The 23120-nt window shown below is 39.3% G+C and overlaps 1 protein-coding gene across 5 annotated transcripts in view; it reads right to left on the bottom strand.

The window, feature by feature from the left end:
* LOC140511308 (cytosolic beta-glucosidase-like) overlaps positions 1-23120 on the bottom strand; it is a 408352-nt gene that overhangs the window by 128522 nt on the left and 256710 nt on the right. For 3 of the 5 annotated variants that reach the window (XM_072620370.1, XM_072620369.1, XM_072620372.1), the window contains one exon: positions 20425-21685. The exons of 1 other annotated variant lie outside the window; for it this stretch is intronic. In XM_072620370.1, coding sequence (XP_072476471.1) covers positions 21477-21685 — 209 coding nt within the window. In that variant the 3' untranslated portion in view covers positions 20425-21476. Of the gene's footprint in view, positions 1-20424; positions 21686-23120 lie in introns of those variants that run through there. One more of the 5 variants, XR_011969491.1, reaches the window with a different exon arrangement.

The raw sequence follows: 23120 nt of genomic DNA, 5'->3' as shown, positions 1-23120 counted from the left end.
TGAGTCTAGCTTCTGTCACTTACTACGTGATGATGGGCAGATCAATTAATCTCTCAGTTCCCCAAGACGCTGAGACTATGCATTACAATCAAATTGCTAACCTGCTCCCTACCCTCACTGAGTAAACTCCAGTGTCATTCTATTACCTACAAGGTTAAATATAAATCCTCTGTTTGGCTTTTAAGTTCTTCACCACCTGGCACCTTCCTACCTTCCCAGTCTTCTTATGTGTTACAATACAAGGACAATGGCTTTCTTGGTGTTCCTCCCATTGACACTCCATCTCCTAATTCTGTACCTGCCTTGTCATTTGCCAGGAATGCTTTCCCTCCTGACTCCCTGACTTCTGACTTCCTTCAAGACTCATCTCAAATTCTACCTTATGCAAAAGATCTTTCCAGATCCCCTTCAAATCTCACTCCTGCCCTCATTGCTAGGACTTTTCCTCTTGGATTAGCTCCCATTTATACTGCATAGATCTTGTAAGTGCATAGTTATTTGTAAGTTGTCTTTCCTCCATAAAGGCATCACATTGGAGCATTTCTTTGTATCTCTGGTGTTTGGCACAGTGCCTGACACGTAGAAGGCATTTAATATGTATTGTTAATGATAATTGTCATAGGGATGGTGATGAGGAGGATCTATATTTGCAGAGGGAGTTTCCATCATGGGGGTCCCTCACAGTGATGAAATCACAGGTCATTAAGAACAACGGCAACTGATATTTCTATGGTGCTTTAAATTTTGAAAAGCACTTCACATACGTTATTTCATATGATCTGGTAACAACCTTTCCCTGCTAACTTAGCCTGATCCTCAAATGGCAAGCCTGATTGATCTTTGAGACTTTAATCAAAACATTTCCAATTTGTTAGGATGAGAACCTTAAACTTTTAGGAAGTTAAAGGAAATAATGGAAAATGAGGCAAAAGCTCAGAGTTCGGAGTTGGAGCGTACGGTTCATATTGTTTGATTATAGAGCATGGATATTATGTTGTATAGTAGGTCTTTGGGTGGAGGGCATTGATGAAACTATACTATTTATATCACAAGAACATACTATAGAAATTACATAGTACAAATTCTCTAAAGATTTCCAAGTCTCTTGGAATGAATTAAAAGCTCACAGATGTGATATATACTTTATCTTCTGAGCCACTCCCATATGTTATACTGAAAAGAAATTAGATTGCCTTTTTTTCATTCACTAAGTTGATACGGTTCATGTATTCAATTTTATCAGTTCCAAGATTTCATATGACTGGCCCCAAATGCTCGTTGCTTCTCAAGGCTCACATTTCTCCTCTGTTTATAGCATTCATTCCATTTGAAGGGTCTCAACTCATGGGGTTTACACACAGTCATAGTTTGGTCAAGATTATCTCATTGGAACCATTATTATTTCTAGGGTTGTCATAAATAAATACTTGCTACATGTACAAAAGACCTTCTACAACAAATGGAGCGTTTCCAGAATTCTGTCCTGGTTTTTTCAGCAATAAAATGAGGAGGGTGGTCTACATGAGTTCCAAGGTATCTTCCATCCCTAAGATTCAATTCAGTAACTAAAGTGTTAAAATATCTTTTTATTTCATTATTGTCTATTGACAATTATCCTTCTAGGAAGAAACAATGCTAATTGATCCCTAATCTTGTCCTCTCCCTCACTAATTTCTCCATAGTGAGGTTGACCCGTTTCACAGCATAGTGAAGAGCCATTCCTGATGCCCCATGAAGAAGATCCAGTTGTCATTCCTAGGAAAGCTGAGAGAAGGGATGGGTGGGAAGGGCTATGTCTTTTTATACAGCAACACATTGATAGAAGGACTTGACATTTAATATGAAGTAACAGAATGAGCAATCCATTCCTCCCACTCCTTCTAATAGGAGTGGATGGTTGGTGGGAAGGGGGTTCTACATCTGTTAAAAGAAAAGAAAGCCTCTGGAGGGTACTTCAGAGTAACTTAAGTTCTCCAAGCAGCATGATATGATTCCAGTAAGGAGTGAAGGATCATGTTTCCCTACATCCCTATCCTGGATAGTAAAGGAGGCATCAAGAAACTTACAGAAATAGAGCGAGGGGGGTGGTGAAAAGAGAAGAGGAGAGGGAGAAGAGGCTTCCAGGGCAGGTACTTGCCAGTTCTAAGTACAAAAGCAGAATTTGGTGAGATTGAATCAGCAAGGAAGTGAAAAGAAAAAAAAATCTCTTACTGGATAACAACTTAGCAAGCATATGTGTCATAGGTTCAGTTCTCCAAATCCCACCATTCAGGAAAATAATAGTCAGCAGGGGAATAGGAAGCCCATGAAGTCCCAATCACTCATGAGCTGGCTCATGTAGGGTTCTTCAAGGCACCCAAAGCAGATCTTAGTGCATTAATTGGCAAACAGCTAAAGGAAAAGACCCTATTATCATCTACCACGATTAAGAGTTATACATGTGTCTCCAATCACTAACAACAGACTGACTAGTCATAGGATCTTAGACCTAGGCTGAGTATATGCTGCCAAAAACAGTAGCAAGGAGAGATGGGGAGGAAGGAGGGAAGCCATGAAGGAGAGGCAGGAGGAAAGGGAGGAAGGTAAGGGGGAGCAAAGGAGAATAAAGGAAGATGAACAGGAGAGACAGGTCGGGGAGAAGGAAGGAAAACAGGAAGAAAAGACTAACAGTGGTGCATTAGAGTAAATATTTTAGCCCACATTAAAAAAATAATAAAGAGTCACCCTGGTGTTGCAGCTCCCATTCCATTATCAGAGCACAAAGAATTGTCTTTGCTTCATTATTGCTTAATTCCAGAATAAATGTTGCCATCATCCTTTCATAGAATTATGAACTGTGTCTTTATTTACTTGCACGGCACAATTTTCAAACATGTGACAGACCATTGCTCATGTTTTTCATTGTCATGGTATTAGGGAAATGTAGCATAGGCTCCAAATTTGCAGCTGCTGTCCAATCAATAAGATCACACCATCCGAATAATGCTATGATACGTGACATTCTCTCTTTGGCGGCTCTGTTCCTTGGGACTTCTGAATGCTGTCACCCTGGAAAATGAGCAGCATTTCTGCTGACAGCTTTGTTTCCTAGTCACCACTTTTAATGAAGCTCTCCCAAAATGAGGTAGGAGATTAAATACATTTTACATGCCATATCAGAACAATGATATTAATGTTATTTGTAGCAGCAAGGTCCCAAGCCAATTACAGTGGACTTACATATGCAATACATTCAGTAAAAAATGGGACGTCCAAATGGAATCAGTTTCATGAGTGTCAACATGCCACAGCAATGATATGCAGACTTTATCCTCCACATTTTCTTGACAAGAACAAAAGTGTGCTTTGGCAGAATTTCCAGGTACATCAAATTACTGCCCAAAATGGAATTTATTGCACAGGCAAAAGTTTAGTAAAGAAGGCCCGTAAACTGTAATAAAAGGCTACTATATCTCCCGCTCCCTCTCCTCTAATGTGACAGGGGTATTATTATCCAATATAGCCATAAAGCCTTTTATAGAGATATTTTTCCCCTTAGCCCTGTTATTATAATTTGTGCACAGGTTTGAGTCCAGGCAATTTCCCCCTGCAAGGGCTCTCCTCTAATAGAATTATCCTCCCTCCTCCCAAAGATGGCCTCCAGCCTTCAGTGCACTGGCCACAGTAGGTCATGATTCTATGCAGAGCTGTGGATAACCTCCTAGGCAGTCTGCCATTATCTGTGCCAAATACCCTAGTGCCATGCAGTCCCCCCAAAATTGGCACAGCTGGTCCCAACTTGAAAAACCGAAGCATTTGGAGAGTTCAGTGAGTTTATTTTTCTCTGCCCGGGTACCTCATTTTCTGAATTCCTCGGTCTTGTCATAAAGCATCCCTTTTGAGAAAAAGTGAGCCTAACAGGATTAAATGTAATTTAGAGTCAATAAGGAGAAGTTTGCCATCAGGCAGTATTATAATAGATGGTATTATCAGAAGGCATAGGATTTAGAAGGTTTTCAGTGACCCATTCTACTGTAAAAGATGAAATCGTGAGGAAAAGAAATGTCATTCTTAGTCAGACCCTCTCACTAGTTCCATCATGCAAGCAAATCAATTCACAGTCCATTAGAGTAATAAGAGCTGTGTATTATATTTTATGGGGTTGGGCAGGGGGAGATACATTTACAAGAGAACTGAAAACACAGCCCAGGATTCTTGGTATGATCTTCTTTATTGCCACTCGAGTGGTAAATAAAATGTTTTCAGTTCTGCATGACACTGAAACTGAATGTACAAATGCTACATAAAACCTCCTGCATGAAAGAATTGCAGTTTGGCTCCCGGTATGGGAGCCCCTAAATCATCACCCACACATCAGGGAGCTGAAGCACTCCCCAGTGTCTCTGTCTCCAGGTGTGTCTCTCAGTGCACCAATGTTGCAAAGGACCCATTCTTTACTGAACACCCCCTCACCCTGGCCATGAAAGGAGTAATATCTTTGATTCTTAGCAACTGAATCCTGGTCAGGGAAGAGAGGAGAGCTCTGCCCTCAGAAGGACCAGTTTATCCTCCTAGTCTTCCACCCACCAGGGATCCCCCTTTATCAAGAAGTCAGCCTTAGAAAGAGTAGATGACAATTAGAAGAGACAAGGCACTAAAAGCTGATTGCTGAAAATCCTGTCCTTTGATGATCAGGAGTATGGGGAAAAAAGAAAAGAGCTACTTAGGTGTTGGGCTTCTTTATTTCAGAGTGGAATGAGAGATTTGCCAGCTGTCAAAGGCTTTTCCTAAAGTGCAGACCTGACATCACCTCCCTCCACTCCATATATTCCAGTGGTTCCCTCTCAGCTCAGGATGAGGATCCCCAAGTCCTCTACTTGACATTCACAGCCCCTCATAACCTGCCATTCCTACCTTTCCAGTCTTCGTGCACCTTATACCTCACCCTCCATATTCTCCCATTCAGTAACATGGGTCTCTTTGACGTTCTTTGACCAAGACATTCTATCTCCTAACTTTAGGCATTTCCCCCAGCTATCTCTCATGCCTGTGATGCCCTCTTTCCTTATCTCTTTCTTGGAAGGCAGAGCTAGAGCTTCCTTCAGGTCCCAGCTAAAATTCAGCCTTTCCTATCCCCATCCCCCTCATTCTACTGCCTTCCCTCTGTTGATTATTACCAATTTATCCTTTATATAGCTTGTTTGTGCCTGTTTACGTTTCCTCCCCCATTAGACTGTGAGTTCCTTCAAAGAATAGCCTGTCTTTTAGCTTTCATTATATCTCCCTCACTTAGCACTGTGCCCAACATATAGTAGATGCTTCACAAATGTTGGCTGACTGATTATTGCTAGATCTATCCTTAGTTCTGCCTGCTTCTAGCTTACTTCCTCCCTTGCCTTTCCTCTTAAACCTTACCTTGCTGGGGATGGAAGCTCAATTCCATGTGGACAATCTCGGGCGGGTAAAGGTGGGAACTTCTAAATCTTAGAGTTCTCATGAGGCCCCCCATAAAACACCAGGAAATCGAGGAGTGAGACCGAGCAATCTCGTGTATTTCTGCCTCTTCCCGTGAGAAACGTGATGGGAGAGAGCTCTCCCCGCCCTCGAGATTGTCCCGGATCTGGGCACACTTATTGTTATCTAACAGGCACGGTATTCAGGCGCAAACTATGTGGCTGGAGAGCTTAATTAAGATCAGGAAAGCCTGAAAGCGCTCTTAGCTCGGGAGGGGCCCTGACCGACAGAAGGCCTCTCCTCCCTTTCCCTCTCTTCGCTCTTCCCTCCCCCTCTCTCCCCACTTACACTTCTACTTCCAATCTCTTATTGTAAGATCTTTGCCTCCTTGGGAGATTTCTCTCTCCCTCCTAAGGAAGAGCTCCCCCTGCACATGTAACCAGGACCCTGAATAAAGCCTAACCCTTGTTCGACTCCGGAAAGTCTCTTCTCTCATACGTTTATCCGGTTTGGCCAACCGAAGACCTGGGACAGGTAAGGTAAGACTCGGGTAGCCCTCAGGCCTCTAGGCCTGGCATTACCTCACCTCTGAATGGTTTCTGTAGTCGCTTCCTGTCCCATGCAGCATGAAATCTGGGTTCATGAATGAGGAGACATAAAAAAGGTGAAAAACAGAGAAAATGTGTCTTAAGGGAAGAAATGATTAAATTTTAACTTTAAAATGTTTTGATAATGGGCAGTATAGATCAGAGAAATGCATTAGAAAGTTATCATCATTGTCAGGTTCTGTGGATTCTCCCTCTCCATTCCTACCTGGAGGTAGCCAGGTAACAGGGCAGCGTGAGCACTAGGTTTAACATAGAGAAATAAGTTCTAAAGCTGCCTCAGACACTGGCTATTTGTATGACCTTGGGCAAGTCATTTAACTTCTCTCAACCTCAGTTTTGCAACCTACAAAATGGAGATAATTAAAAGAGGTAGAACATCTCATCAGGTCATTGAGAATTAAATGAGTTCATGTGCGAAAAATGTTTTACAAACTTTAAAACACTTATTATTATTATTCCTGAGAGGCAGTGTTGTGTGGTAAAGAGAAAACTATGAAAACGTCAATCTCTGAGATATACTGGCTGGGTGATCCTGGGTGATTGACCTTACCTTTCAGTATTCTATGTAGTTCCCTATGACTCTCAGTAGCAGAGAAGGAACATTGGCAGAAGGGGCTTTCTCATTTGAGAGTTCCTTATATTAATGATATCACAAGTCTGTCCCCCTATCATCATCATCATCATTAATTATTCCTTGATCTTACCCCAGAAACTCATTACCTCATGCTAGCACCACAGCATCCTCTTTGTGTCCAGCATCTCCTGACTTTCTTACATACTTCAATAGATTTGTGAACCCTTATCTTGAATAAGGATCGACACATGGTTCATCACATCAGCCAGCCATTCAAAACATATCATGGAATAGTATATAGATTACTGGACTTAAAGAGAGGAAGATCCATGATCAAGTCCTTCCTCAGAAACTTACTAGTTGTGGGACTCCTGGCAAGTCATTTAGCCTCTCTGTGCCTCAGTTTCTTAATCTGTAAAATGGGAATTGAACTTGATGGCCTCTAGGATCACTTCCAAGTCTATGTCTATGATCTGTTCCTACTTTACCTAAATTTTCTTATCTCTCACAGTATCGCCATGGGAGTCCTTGCTTCCAGGCAGGCATTTCACTGATTGAGATCTCTCAATCTGTCTTTTCTCAAGCTGTCTTCTGCATGGAATGCCTTCTAACCTTCTTTGTACCAAGCTAAATCCTATGTTTCCTGCAAGACCTATCTCATACACTAATTTTTCCATAAAGCCATCGCTGAAGACTCCATGAACATTTTCCTTGTCTCAATTCCTACAGTCCTTTCAGTCAGTTACTCATCATCTACCCCTTCTTCATGTGTCCTCTTATTCTCCAGTTTCATGCAAGTCCTCCCCCACCTCCCAAACTAGATAATGATCTCCTCTAGAGTACGGATTGTATGTCTCATGTTTAAGGGATTTCCCCAGAATTTTAGATCTCTAAAAGATACTTTAAGAATATTTATTGATTTCAAATGTTACTAAAAATCTCAATCAGAAATATTTCATGCAAATATACCTGTGACCTTCTTATTTTATACTGTTGAATAAGAGCAAGGAAAAAAGTAAGTCTTAGCAGATACTTGACAGTCATAACAGGTATAAAAGTCATAAAGGGGAAATGTGTGAGTGTTCAGAGAGAGCTAATATTGATCATTTTTGGCAATTGTTTCTCTTCTTTCTCTTTTTCTCTTTAATAAACTATTTATTACATGATATGTCTCAGAGAGTAAAGCAGAGAACCTAGGCAATTAAAAGCAAAAGACACTAATACAAACATTTTTTAAAATGGATACAGTAACCATTATAAGTCACAGTAGATTACTTAAGAACAAATTGTAGCAGACTGACCACAAAGTCCTTTATTATTTTTTTTTAATCTATGGAATTAAACAAGTATTTCCATAAGAGAGTATTATAAAAAAGATAATTGCACATGAAACTGCCGATCTACTAGACACGACTCACTATTCCTTTTAAACATACAGTTATCATGTAAATTTCTTGTTTTCTTTTTTCTTCCCTTCCCCCACTCCAGAGACAGCCACCATTAGACACAAATAGGTGTGTGTGTGTGTGTGTGTGTGTGTGTGTGTGTGTGAGTGAGTGAGTGTGTGTGTATGCATATTCTATACATACTTCTATTTATCAATTTTTTTCTCTGGATGCAGATAGTGTCTTTCTGCATTTGTCCTTTATGGTTAATGTAGGTATTTATAATATTCAAAATAACTTATTCACTCATCCCTTTTTAATAAGATTATCAGATTGTTAAGTGATAGCAGTGCCATAAACCAGATTACCTATTCAACAAGGGGGCAGACCTCTACCATTTGGTGAAGGGGAGATCACTGGCTGATAGAACAAGGCAGTCTTTCAGAAAGCTAAGCCCTTCTCCCTTCTGTTTCTCTAACAACTATGTCTATAGCCTGTCTCTACACAGAATTCTTCCTATTAACAACAAAATCTGGCTCATGGCTCTCAAAGGAATTCCTAGTCCCCTGCAAAGACCAAAGCTAACTAGAACAATATCCACAGATTTTTATTAATACTACTGAATGGAGAAGCACTTGGTATCCATGGCTTTTTTTAGGAAGGTAATACTCTAGTTAAAACTCCCTCTAGAGTGAGCTCCATTTCCCTTTCAGTTCCCAGAGCTTCAGTCAGATGCCCAACAAAAATCACAGCCCAGTACCAAATGGAGTTCCAAAAACATGAATGGAAGTGATAACTTAAGTGAATGGTCAGCATATCTGTCTTTCCACTCACCAGCTTCATTCTGGGGTCTGCCCATTCCTTTGTTCTGGCATCTCTACATCTTCAGTCATTCCCAAACTTTATCTTGGTCTGTATCCTCATCTTTCAGAGTAACCCCTGAGCTCTCTCATTCCCCTATACAACAACATGAGGCTTTGAAGTTGCCTGCAGCACTCAGCTTGGCCCTAGATTGCCTTTGCATGCATCTGGCAGGGTGGTTCTTTCCCTTACCTGGCCCCATACTCTTCATGAGCATTCTAATCAGAAGTCCTTTCTACCTCTCCATGTTGCACACGCTTTTTTATGGCCCCTGAAAAGACAAGAGAGGGGGCTGATGGGGAAAGAAGTTATTCATAAATTTTAAAGAGATGTTTGAGTACTTTTGGTACCTTTCATTGGGGGTAATCAGTGTATGCCTATTACACCTGGCCCTCCTGATAGTCTCATGGCTATATTGGAAAGGATGGGATTATTAAAATCAGCTGACTCAGGATTAGTTGATTTAATAGAACCAAGCAGTGGCAATTAATGAATTGATACCAACCTGTGCTTAATAAATATCTATTTAACTGAAACTGAAACTAAGGGAAGTCTCTAGTTGAATTCCAAGGAGTTTTGTCTTTCACCCTATTCTATTCAACATCTCTATTAATGACTTGGATGAAGATATAGATGGAAAGAAGGAGTAGCTGACTCTAACAAAATCACATTTAATAGAGATAAATGTCAAGTTAAGCCTTGGGTTCAAAAAAGTCAGGTAGATAAGTAAAGAATTAGGGAGATGTCTTTAGGAAGCAGTTCACTTGAAAAAGGGTAAGGAATTTGAGTAGACTGCAATCCCAATAAGAGTCAGCTGGGTGCTATGGCAGTCAAAATAGCTGATTCAGTCTAATAATGTAGTAGTAGGAGGAGGAGGAGGAGGAAGAGGAGGAGAAGGAGGAGGAGGAAGAGTAGCTGTTGTTGTTGTTGTTGTAGTAATAGTAATAGTTGTAGTAATAGTAATAGTAGTAGTAGCTGTTATAGTAGGACTAAGAGGAGGAGGAGGAGGAGGATGGTATGCTACTCCAATACATCATCATGGCCCAGAGGTAACTCCAGGTTTCCAGATTCATGCCAGAAAAGCACAAATTATATTTCAGGTAATTGAAAAGTTTTGTTGTTATTGAGATAATAATTACCTTGGGTTTTAAAAATGGAAGGGACATGAAAAATCTCTTGATCTAATATGTTCATTTTATGCATTTGGAAACTGAGGCCCAGAACCCAGAAGTTATTTATACAAAGTCACACAACCACTAAATAGCAGAGCCAGGATCCAAACCCAGGTCTTCTTATTCCACATCTTCTGTTTTTCTGAATATATCAGACATCACCACTGTGTGACACAGGAAATGTGGGGTCTAGTTCCATTTCTGCTGCTGTCACTAAATTGCTATGATTTTTATCAAATCACTTCACTTTTCTGTACCTCATTTTCTTCACTTCTAATTTAGAAGATGATTGAACTAAAGGTCCCTTCTGCTCGAATTATCTATGTATCTGGTGGAGGAAGCTGTGTGAACACTCCCCAAGAAAATGGGGACCTATTTCAGGGGTAGGAAACCTGTGGGCTTGAGGTCACATGAGGCCTTCTAGATCTTTAAGTGCAGCCTTTTGACTGAATTTCAAAGGATCCAGATGGCCACATGTGACCTCAAGCCTACAGGTTCCCCTCTCCTGAAATAGGTCCTTTTCCACTTCCACTCTTGACTTTGTCCAACCAGCTTGCAGACTTCACCTACTCACTTGGGGAAAAACAGCTAGCAGGAGTGGCATTATTATCCTGGGAGGAAAATATTCAGGTGTCAGTCACCAATCATTCTGGTAGAAATTGCTCATCTGTAAAATGGGGAGAATGATAGAACCTACCTCCCAGAATTGTTGTGAGGATCACATGAAATAATGTTAATAAAGTGCTTTGCAGATCTTGAAGTGCTATACAAATGTTAGCTACTGTTACTGTGTAAAGAAAAAAATGAGATAGGTTATTTCTGCAAATTTTAAGTTATATAAATACTAGATATTATTGTTATCTGGTTTAGAAATAATACTATGAGGGAAAAATTTAAGGACCTAGCATCTTTTATTGTGTGAAGGAAATTTTTTAGCTGCTGACGTATCTTGTTTTAGTTCAAATTGTGCTAAAAGGATAGAGATCTAGAACCTTTAAAAAAAATAGATCTTGGCAGACCAGTGTGAAGCACAGAGCAATGCAGAGCACAGACCAGCATGGAGCAGCAGGGACAGGACCCAGAACAAGATTCAGGGTGCTTCCAGCAGCAGTTCCCAGATTCCTCAACCTACAAATGCCACAGACAGCTTTAAAGGTCAGTGGGAGGGCTCCTTCACCCAGGAGAGGGGAGCATATTCTGGACCTCTGGCAGCAGGTACTGCAGAGGCAGCTGCCATTTTCAGAGCCCTCCATCTAGAGTCCCTGGGGGAATTGAAGAGCTGATAGAATCTCAGCCCTGAATGGCAGCCCTGGGAGACCTCTGCCTAAAGCCCCTGGGGGAATTGAACCACTGATCTGATTCTCAGCCCTGAGCTCCACCCAGGGGTGAGGAGGAGCACTGGTGGTGGAGCTGGAGGCAACTGTGGTGAGGGAATTCATTTGCAAATTCTGGACAGAAAAGTTTTTGGTTTCTCCCAGACCAGTGTGCAGCTCAAGAGAGGAGTAAACATCTCTCCCTTGATTGTGCCACCTTGGAGGAACTGAGAACTTACAGGTCCAAGAATACACTCTCCTCTCAACAAAGGTCTCAAAAGTCAACTGGCTGGAAAAATGCCAAAAAAAAAAATAAGAGAGAAAAAAATAAGACTATAGAAGGTTACTTTCTTGGTGAACAGGTATTTTCTTCCATCCTTTCAGATGAGGAAGAACAAAGCATAACAGCAGATGAAGTCAAGGCTTCTGTGTCCAAAACCTCCAAAATAAATATGCAATAGTCTCAGGCCATAGAAGAGCTCAAAAAGGATTTTGAAAATCAAGTAACAGAAGTGGAGGAAAAATTGGGAAAAGAAATGAGAGCAATGCAAGAAAAATCATGAAAAGCAAGTCAAGAGCTTGCTAAAGAAGACCCAAAAAATGCTGAAGAAAATAACATCTTTAAAAATAGGCTAACTCAATTGGCAAAAGAGGTTCAAAAAGCCAATGAGGAGAAGAAGGCTTTACAAAGCAGAATTAGCCAAATGGAAAAGGAGGTTCAAAAGCTCACTGAAGAAAATAGTACTTTAAAAATTAGAATGGAACAGAAGGAAGCTAATGACTTTATGAGAAACCAAGAAATTACAAAACCAAAAGAATGAAAAAATAGAAGATAATGTGAAATATCTCATTGGAAAAATGACTGACCTGGAAAATAAATCCAGGAAAGACAATTTAAAATTATGGGACTACCTGAAAGCCATGATCAAAAAAAGAACCTAGATATCATCTTTCATGAAATTATCAAGGAAACCTGTCATGATATTATGGAACCAGAGGGCAAAATATATATTAAAAGAATCCACCAATCACCTCCTGAAAGTGATCTGAAAAGAGAAACTCCTAGGGATATTGTAGCCAAATTCCCAGAGTTCCCAGGTCAAAGAGAAAATGTTGCAAGCAGCCAGAAAGAAACAGTTTGAGTATTGTGGAAATACAATCAGGATAACACAGGATCTGGCAGTTTCTACATTAAGGGATCTCAGGGCTTGGAATATGATATTCCAGAAGTCAAAGGAACTGGGATTAAAACCAAGAGTCACCTACCCAGAAAAACTGAGTATAATACTTCAGAGGAAAAAATGTCATCCAATGCAACAGAGAACTTTCAAGTATTCTTGATGAAAAAACCAGAACTGAAAAGAAAGTTTTACTTTCAAATACAAGAATCGAGAAGCATGAAAAGGTAAACAGGAAAGAGTAAACATAAAGGACTTTCTAAAGTTGAACTGTTTACATTCCTACATGGAAAGATAATATTTGTAATTCTTGAGACTTTTCTCAGTATTTGGGTAATTGGAGGGATTATACACACACACACACACACACACACACACACACACAGAGAGAGAGAGAGAGAGAGAGAGAGAGAGAGAGAGAGAGAGAGAGAGAGAGAACAAAGGTGAACTGAATAAGAAAGAATGATACCTAAAAAAATAAAATAATATTGAGGGGTGAGAGATAAATATACTGGTAGGAGAAAGGGAGAAATGGAATGGGGTAAATTATCACTCATCATGGAGGCAAGAAAAAGCTTCTTCAGTTGGGGAGAAAAGGGAGGATGTGAGAGGGAAAAAGGGAAGCTTACTCTCTTCACATTTGGCTTGAGGGAATGACATGTATGAAAGTGTATCTTGCACTACAGAAGTATAGGAGAGAAGGGGACAAGTGGGGTGAGAGGGATGATAGAAGGGAAGGCAAATGGGAAAGGGAGTAATCAGAAGTAAACAATTTTGGGGAGGGACAAGGTCAAATGAGAGAATAGAATAAATGGGAGGGCAGAGTAGGATGGAGGGAAATATAGTTAGCTTTATACAACATGACTATTATGGAAGTCTTTTGCAAAACTACACATATATAGCCTATATTGAATTGCCTGCCTTCTTGATGGGGATGGGTGGGGAGGGCAGAAAGGAGAGAAGTTGGAATTCAAAGTATTAGGAATGAATGTTGTGAATTGTTCTTGTATACAACTGGGAAAAAAGAAATATAGGTAATGGAGTATAGAAACATATCTTGCCCTACAAGAAAAGAGAGAAGAAGGGGATAAGGGAAAGGAAGGGTGTAATAGAAGTGAGGGTATATTGAGGGTAGGGGCAATCAGAATGCAAGGCATTATGGGATAGGGGGAAGGGAAGAGACAGGGAGAAAATCTGGAACTCAAAATTTCATGGAATGAATGTTGAAAACTAAAAATAAATAAATAAACATTAAAAAAAAAAATAGATCTTCTTACCCCTTGACACCTGGGAGAAACCCTAAGTGAGAGAATTAGAAACAGGTGGGCCAAGCAGTGACTATTACGGATCCTTCCTTTTTTAAAGGCAGTAAGGAGAAAGAGGAAGATGTAATGAAGGAAGTGAAGGAAGGAGGTTCTCTTGGCTTCTCCCTTCTCCATTTCTCCTCCATCCAAAGTATGGTCATGTCCTAATTATTTCCTCCTTGGTAATATTTTCATTCTCACTGCCACTCCTCCAAGCTGGTGAACTCTCCTCCATTCTCTGCATTCTAAATCAAACTGCACACTATTGCCATTATTAATCATTATGGCATGTCACTTCTCAAAGTCCTTCAGTGGCTGAGTCCCTAATGCCTATAGGATAAAACCCAAACAGCTTGGCCTGGCAGTCGAAACCCTCTACAATCTGACTCCCATCTACCTTTCTTACGTGAATCCCTATGTGAATCCTCTGCCTTTAGCAAAATTGATCCCACCCCCAAACTATTCTTTAAATATGTTCCATGTTCTCCTTCCTTAGCATCATTGCTGATGTTTTATCCCTGGCCCGTAAGTTTCCTTTCTACTTTAACCCTTTCTTCCCTTCTCAACTTGGCTTCCTTCCTCATTTGAATGTATTACATGAGTTTACTCGATGTCCCTTTCATGACACTCTGTCTCCTATCTCTGGCTGCCCTCATGGCTGGAAAACTTTTCTGCCCACCTCTGCCTCTTAGCTACCCTGACTTCCTTTAAGATTCAGCTCAAGTCTCACCAAGGCTCCCAAGACTGCTTTCTGTCTACTCTGGATACATCTCATATATCTAATGATTTGTGTTTTCTCTCCCTTTAGAATGTAATCTCCTTGAGGGCAAAGGCTATTTTATATTCTTTGTAACCCAGGGTCTATCAAAATTCCTGGCACATAATAATGTGTCCATGGACTGACTTATTACAGCTAATTTTCTCCATTCTTAAATCAAATATTGTTTCAATCAAATATCACTCCTGTGAAGACAGTCCTTGCCTTCCTGACTGATTCCAGCTTCATGGAATCTCACTTATCTAACTGCACTTATTTGGCATTTGTATATAGCCTAAAAGTGTTGTCTTTTCCATTGTGTGTCCCTTAGTATGCTACAGATACTCGTTTTCCTTGAATATGTCCTGAGACTCAGCTCCCTGGTGCCCCCTTCTGGTTTTTCATTGCCACCACTTCTCTTGAATGAAATGGAACAAGATACTGATACAGACAAAATGAATTAACAGCCTCTGCCCTCAATGAGCTTGTATTCAACTGGGGAAATATAACATTTGCCTGAATAAGCAAAGACAGATAATTTGAGGAAGAAGAGACAATTATAAGAAAAGGCTTCCTATAGGAAATAGCCCATGAATTGAGCCTTAAAGACAGCTAGGAATTCTGAGAGGTGAGAATGAAGATTGGGCTCATTCCAGGCATATCAGATTGCTATTTCAAAGGGATGGAGAATGCAAATGAAATACTGAGTTTGGGGAACATCGAAATTCTTCAGTAGGAAAGTGACATAACTAGATCTGTACTTCAGAAAGATTTAAAGGTAGGGTGATTAGGTAGGACAGAGGATAGAGCACCAGTCCTGAAATCAGGAGGACCTGAGTTCAAATATTCAAATTCAACCTCAGACACTGTGTAACCCTGGGCAAATCATTTAACCCCAATTGCCTCAAAAAAATTAAAAGTAAAAAGATTGAAATGTACAGAAGTAGTAGAGACCAAAGATACTGCAAGAAGGTAGAAGGCAATTGCAATGGTCAGTGAGTATCAAAAATCATATACAGAAGCCAGGGCAAAACAATTGGAGTATTTTCAAGAAGGTCTGATAGCATTCTGAATGAAAATAATCCCCTCCAGAAACATGGAATGGTGAATTTGGAGTCAGAAGACACAACTCCCAGCTCTGCCATTTATATATTGCCTATGACACTGGTTGAAGTCCCTTCATATGTCTTGGCCTGAATCCTCATCTATAAAATGTGAGGGATGCATTGGAAGTCCATTAAAGATCCCTTCCAGCTCAAATCCTATGATCACATAATGACAGGAGCCAAGAAAGCTTGTAAAAAGAAATAATAGGTGATATTTATATAGGTGCATTTAGATTTATAAAGCATTTTCCACATATATTATCTCATTTGATCAACAATCCTGTGAGTTATCCCCATTTTACAAACAAGAATGAGGAAACTAAAAGTAACACAAGTTAATGAGTGCCTCAGGGTCATACAACTAGTGAAAGACTGAGGCAGGATTCGATCTCATATCTTCCTGACTCTAAGCCCAGTATTTTATCCATTAAGCAGCCTCAGCACCCACATAAGAAGAGTGAAATTTAAGAATTCTTCACATCGAATAATGGCATGCTAATATATTAACAGGTGGTAAATCCTGTCTAACCCTCTCATATCAGTTCCCTACTCCCTCTCCTCTTTCAGACATGGCCTACAATTATTCTAAAGGCCACTTTAAAGTTTCAGCTTTCTTAAAATTTCTTCTTACTGTATTCTATAAAACTCATCCTATTTTGTGCTTCTGCACAATATCCCTCCCAGGACATTTAGATTCTAAAATATTGTGATCAGTAATGAATATTGTTCTCTAGGTGAGGCAGAGAGCTAGTAATTAACAGTAGTAATTCCATCCTGCTTGATTTATATTTGGCTCTCCCAGTAACGAAACCCATTGTTCTATTTTCTTCTTGCATGGCGCTAATAGAATTGGTCTTTAAGGATTATCCTGTAAATCTTCTTTTTTGGTCATTGGATGTTATGGATGTTTTTTTCCAGTATATTACATATGTTTTTGTGATTCTCTCATCTGAAACATAATTGAAAGCTACTAGCCAAATACTAATTCCAAGATTACAGATATCTGACAGGCATTTTGACAAGTACCGCTATCGCCAACCCTCTCCTTTATGGTTTCCTTGACGAAAGCTCAGAAGTTCTTGGCCTTACTACAAGGTTGGGTGGACAATTTCTATTAGCATCAACAAGAATTAAGGGAACTATGTAATATGTAGCCAAATGAAAAATTACTGCTCTTTTAAAAAAGTTTTTAAACTATTCTGAAACATCTCAAATAAAAAATGTCTAAAGTATCTTCTCTTTGTAAGTAGGAGGAGCTTGTATCACATTTCAAATACTCACAAAGAAAAAATAAAAATAAAAAAATGAGTCCAATTCACAGGGCTAATATAGAAGTTTTCCCTTGGATCAAAGATACTTAAAACCATAAGCTTTACTGTACTCAATGGACTTTCTGGATTCCTAAGCTTAAGATCTATGTCATTTTAAAGAATAATTAACAATTTCCATTTTCATATATAAAAAACTTCAGGTTTACTTTTTTTCTGACTGTCAAAAGCCAATCAATCTTACTCTCAAATGCTAATTTGAACAATTAAAAGTAACATCAATTGAAATACTGCAGGGGCTGTTGTCTACCCTCCCCACTTCCCTTGCTTTAACCTCATGGCAATACCAATTTAGAGTACTAATTAGTGAGTCGCCCTTTGTCTGATCAATCTTTGGAAGGGAGAGTTGGCCTTTAAAGCCCAACAGAGAGCTGCAGATGGCCAATGCACGTTGAAGAAGTCTGTGTGCCAGCATCCAGGATGTTTATTTCACCTGGTAGACCAAATGTGACAGGGCATTTTATTTACAGCGTGAATATTAATTTTCTTTCTTTTTTTTTTTGGTGGAAAAAATGCGGAGATCATTTGTATTGTTGTAAAAACTTGTAAATATCCCCTGTAGGATAAATAATATTCAAAATAACACCCTAATTAAAATGAAAACTGAGTTGTCTTGCACAATAATATGAGGGCACATAAATTGTAAATAAAATACATTGTGAAAATAAAAAAAAGATGGGCTGGATAGGAAAGGAATGAAATAAGATGTTGAACTGGGCTTTTGAGTGAACACAAATTGTAAGATAATGTCTCATTGAACAATAAAAATAAACAACCATTGGCAAAGATATAATGGAATTTCCTTTAGATACTGTTTTTATCTTACTATAATTTTCCCCAGCAGCTCCAGGATAGTCATTTCTCTTTCTCTTGGTCCAAAGTCACTAAGGTGCTTGCGTTGTTGGTGTTACCCAAGTGCAAACATGAAAGCTACTCAGAAACCAACTGAAAATGCAGAAACGTGGCATGACAGACCCATAAGAATCATCACTCCACTCCCAACAAGAATGTCCAAAGCGGCAAAGTTGTCCCTAAACTCCCTGGTCATGGGAGTGGAATGGGAATACAGACAGCCACAAAACTCATAAGACCTAGATTCACCAACCAATTAAATGCTTCCAAAGGACCCATTCTATAACTTTCAAGTAAGAGAAATGATGAAGTGAAGGTGGCTGGAAAGGGATCATGGTACGGTCTCCCATGAACAAACGGAGATTTCCCAAGGGTTTGGCTCTTTAGGAGTTGGAGTGTCACCACTCCCACCTTGTTAATGAGTTCTGGAACATTCTGAGGATTGGAAATGAAGAGGACATGCCAAAATGAGAGTGGGAAGCTAAGAGTTATGAGGCTGACATGAATATGCTTCCCCAGTGAACCCTCCCTCTGATCTTCTCAGCTGAAACTGTTCTCTTTTTCTCATATTTTCTGTGGGTTGCTGGTTCTTTTCCCTTCTATCATTCTATTTTTTATGATATTTATGTGCATACTAACTGTGTTCTTCCTAGCAGAAGGTAAGTACCTTGAAGGCAGGAAATGTTTCATTTTTCTTTTTTATATAGTCAGTGTGTAGTTTAGTGCCTTGAACACAGTAGGAATTTAATCTATGGGTGCTGAATTGAATTAAATATAATCACTTTAGCCACAGAGGGTTCTTAGCAACATTCTCTTGGTAGATATGTGTAGCAAGCATTTATCTCACAACTACCATGTACATTTTCTTAGATAATGTGAGACATACTAGGAAAGTACAACATAAAACAATGTCTCCTCTCTCAAAGAGTTTATAATCTAACTGTGAAGATAAAATATGCAAATGATGAAGAGTAACAATAAGAGCTTGTATTTCTACATCTTTAGAGTTTATGAAGCACTTTTCTTACATCAACCCTGTGAAATAAGAAGTTTTAGAATTCCCCTTTTATAGATGAGGGAACTGAGGCTGGGAGGGAAAATGACTTGCCTATATCCAAACAACTGGCAACAGTACTTAAAGCCAAGGGTTTTGACTCTTGAGTCCAAGGGTCTTTACAGTATTTCTGTGGTACAAGAAAATGCTCAAAGAGGTTTTTAGTTTGTTTTTTAAATGTAATACAATGAAAGGTAGAAAGACAAGCTGGAGAGAAGTATTATGAGCAGGAGAGCAGACAGTAGAATTATAATGTTTTGCAAGTCACTGCAAATTTCTTTGCCTCAACTTCTTTTTCTGTAAAATGGGGCAGGTTGGATTTAATACTCTTTAATAAATGCGCTCACTAACTCCTTCCATCACTTTGTCATCTATCTTACATTGTAAGCTTTACAAAGGCAGGTTACATGTCAACTGATTTCTCGTCCCTCTCTGAAAATTATAAAAAGCTGTCTACTCCAAGGTCATATGAGTAGGGACAATTTTTGCCTTTCTTTGTAGAACCAGTGTTTAGCACAGTACCCAAGTTACAGGAACAACTTAATAAATGCTTATTGTTGTTGTTATACCTAGGGCAAGACCATTGAGAATTTTGTCTCTGTATGGCAATCCAAAAAGGTATGCACCCTCCCACTTCAATATCCACCACCAAGAGGGACATTCTCAGTTCCTGGCAAATCTGTTCTAGGATAAGGAACTAGTTAGGTGGAAGAAGACCTAGTTAGAAGGGTGGGTCAGCTCTTGAGGAGTCCAGGGACAAACAGCAATTGTCTAACCATGATCCACTCTCAGAAGAACCTACAGATATACAGACAGATGCCATGCTGCACGAGGGCAGGAGTTACTCATATTTACATGATGTTGAGTACAGACAAAGTGATAGTCCAACTTCCAAGCAGGTCTAGGAGGAGACGTGGTCTAAATCAGATCACGGTATAAGGAATCCACCCATCTGAGTTTGCCATAGTTGACAGGATTCCAACAACTCTATTAAGACACTAGTTAACAGCTCTGTTGATATTAATCATATATTATATAATTAATTTCCTTTGGCCTTAAAGAATTTTTTTTGGAGAGAGAGAGAGAAAGGGAGAAAGAAAGAGACTGCATTTCCTCAAACTCTGGTGAGCTACAGTAAGGTCTATCTTTTTTTTTTTTTTTCAAACAACAATGGAACATAGGAAAGCTCTCAAATTTTTTAACAGAATTATCCCATAAGTAGGATATCTATGTGTAATAATAATGTGCCTACTCACAGATTTTATTTAAATGTCATCAAGATCAAGAATGAAAATAGTAAGGTCCTTTCAGGACAGTTTTTATAGCCAGAGAGCCGGTAAAGAGACACTAGATGAAGAAAGAAGTCAATGCCCACTTCCCATAGGTAGGCTTCAGCTGGTTTGTGAACAGTCACACTTTAAATATACATTCATTTCTACAATCCACCATTTCTGCAATTTTTTTCCCCTTTGTAATTGATGAACAATTTTCGTTTAGGCTTTTATACTCTGCAAATTTATTTTATTCCAAAAATTGATAAATCCTTTTCCATTCTGTTCTTTCAAAAGAAGAATTTCCTTGGCATGGAATAATTGTTCCCAACTCATTCAAGCATGTTAACTCTTTTTACACATGTCATATCCAGATCCAGATGTGAAAATACTCATTGGCTAAGAAAACAGATGATAATCAAAGAGTACTATGAATCCAGTAAAGCTTTAAATCAAACCGTAACAGTCACAATAGCATCTTCTTACATTCAAAAAATAGTGAGATATGTGTGTGCATAATTGACTTACTCTGTAGAAGCTGTTTGTTTATTTACAGAATTGCATGTGGACTGACGGACTCTTTTTGTTTACATTCCACGGCCACAGGTTGGAAATTACTGATATAGTGCAGACAGCCCAGGAGTCAGGAGCCTAGAGTTCAAGCCCTAGGTCCACTGCTTTGTGACCTTGAGAAAATTATTTCATATCTCTGGTTCATATTTTCTTCAGTAGAGGATATGGGGTTAAATGTTAAGATCCCTTCTACATGTAAAATTCTGTAATATCTTGCATGGCGTGGGAGAAGAAGGGGTAGGGTTAAATGGCTAAAATGGGTTAAATGTTCTCTAAGGTCTCTTACATGTGAAAAATTCTATAATACTTTGAATAATGAAAAAATGAGGAGGTGGGATTAAATTACCTCTCAAATCCCTTCCACAGATGAAATTCTGTAATATCTCAAACAATTAAAGAAAAAGCAACATACCACATATCCTGTTGGAGAAAAAGTTAGAATAAGAATTAACACGTAACTAAGGATGTCATTCAAAGTCATCAATCAATATTTTTTGGACTAGACCTATGATTACATTAGTATATAGAACTTCTAGTCAAGAAGCTTCCTTTATTCTTATAGATATCCATAACCTTGAATGTGCTTTAGCATGTAGATAGTAATGTGATTTGATTATAAACTCTGCTCCATGGGGACTGTCCAGAGTATTCTTATGTAGGTATGAAGGACTTTTTCTCCAAGCATGAGTTTTCCCAGATCACCATTTCTACAGGGGTCTTTTGACTCCATTACTCTGGATGACCTTGGCATACTCCATCGCTGATTTGTAAGGAACTTGAGGTAGAGCTGAGTCTTCAAAATCAATTTTGTAGAGGCCAAATCTACTACTATATCCTTGGGTCCATTCAAAGTTATCCAGAAGAGACCAGACACAATATAACTGAAGACTGACTTTATCAAGATGGATAGCTGTAACTACAAAAAAAAAAATAATACTTATATAAGATTTAGACAGAAATAAAATACTTGGCATTTATATGGTGAGAAAATGTTCATGAAGGACATACACTTATCAAATCATTTGCTTTGGTTCTCACAATAGCTTAGTGTCATAAGTGCTAGAGATACTATTATCCCCATTAGAGATGCTGAAACTGAAGTGCAGAGAGATGAGGTGTCCATGGTCATCCAAATTCTTTCCCTTTAACCTTATTGCTTCTCTATGGCAGGCTTCATGAGAACAAAATTTACAGAACGTATATCGAAGTCCTCAAGTATCAATGAAGCAATTATTAAGCATTTGACTACGTGCCAGGAACACTCTAAGATTCTGGGGACAAAAAGAGAAAAATTAAGTACCACCTACCCTCCATTCTACCGTGCCAAGCAACTTACAGAACGCATGCAAAGTAAATGTGAGGAGGGAAGGGCCCAATACCTGGGCAGATCAGGAGAGTCCTCATGCAGGAGGTGGCATGTAAACTGAATCCTGAAGGAAGTGACTTTACGAAGAGGCACAGAGACAATGTCAGGTATGAAGAGCTGCAAGCCGACCAACTTGGCTTGAATGTACAGTGTTTGAAAGGAAATCATGTGTTATAAAACTTGAAAAGGTAGTTTGAAGGCTACGCTACAGAGGAGCTCGTATTCTTCCTATGTCTTTCTCATATCCCTTGCCTGGGCTGCTTGACTACTCAGTGTCTGAATGAGATAAAAGTCAATAATTCCATTTGTTCTGATGAGATGAAGACCCACCAGGCCTCGCCATCTGCCCTGCCTTTATGCCTGTCATCCCCCTAACACTATCATCTTAACTACTTAAGTAACCTAAGGACCTCTGGGCTTTGCCATCTGTCCCACCACTGCATCCTTAGGAGTAATGGACTTTTCATCTACTCAGAAGCTGACCTTTCTTTTATACGTTGTCTCTACCAATTATCCATGTGAGTTCCATAAAAGAAGGGTCTATCTATCTTTTTTTTATTTATGTTCCCAATGCTTGGCACATTTGCTCAGTCATTTTTCAGTCATTTCTGACTTTTTGTGACCCCCACTTGGGGTTTTCTTGGCAAAGATTCTGGAGTGGTTTGCCATTTCCTTCTCCTGTTCATTTTTATAGATGAGCAACTAAGAAAAAGAGGGTTAAGGTACCTGCCCAGAGTAACATGGATAATAAGAGTCTGAGGTCAGATTTGAACTCAAGAAGATGACTCTTCCTGACTCCAGGCCCCGCACTCTACCCACTGCACCATCTAGTTGTCCTAGCTTGGTACATAGTAAGTACTTAATAAATCTTTTTTTTTCATTTACTCATCCCTATAGATAAAAGGGAAGAACCAGAGCTTTTTGAGTCAGAAAATAATATGATTAGTCCTGTGTTTTAAGAATACCCCTTGGGCAATTATAAAGA

Source organism: Notamacropus eugenii, chromosome 6 (assembly GCF_028372415.1).
Source record: "Notamacropus eugenii isolate mMacEug1 chromosome 6, mMacEug1.pri_v2, whole genome shotgun sequence".
In the NCBI taxonomy this organism is placed as follows: Eukaryota; Metazoa; Chordata; class Mammalia; order Diprotodontia; family Macropodidae; genus Notamacropus; species Notamacropus eugenii.
The sequence above is the reverse complement of the archived record's forward strand: the minus strand, read 5'-3'. Positions and strand labels throughout refer to the sequence as shown.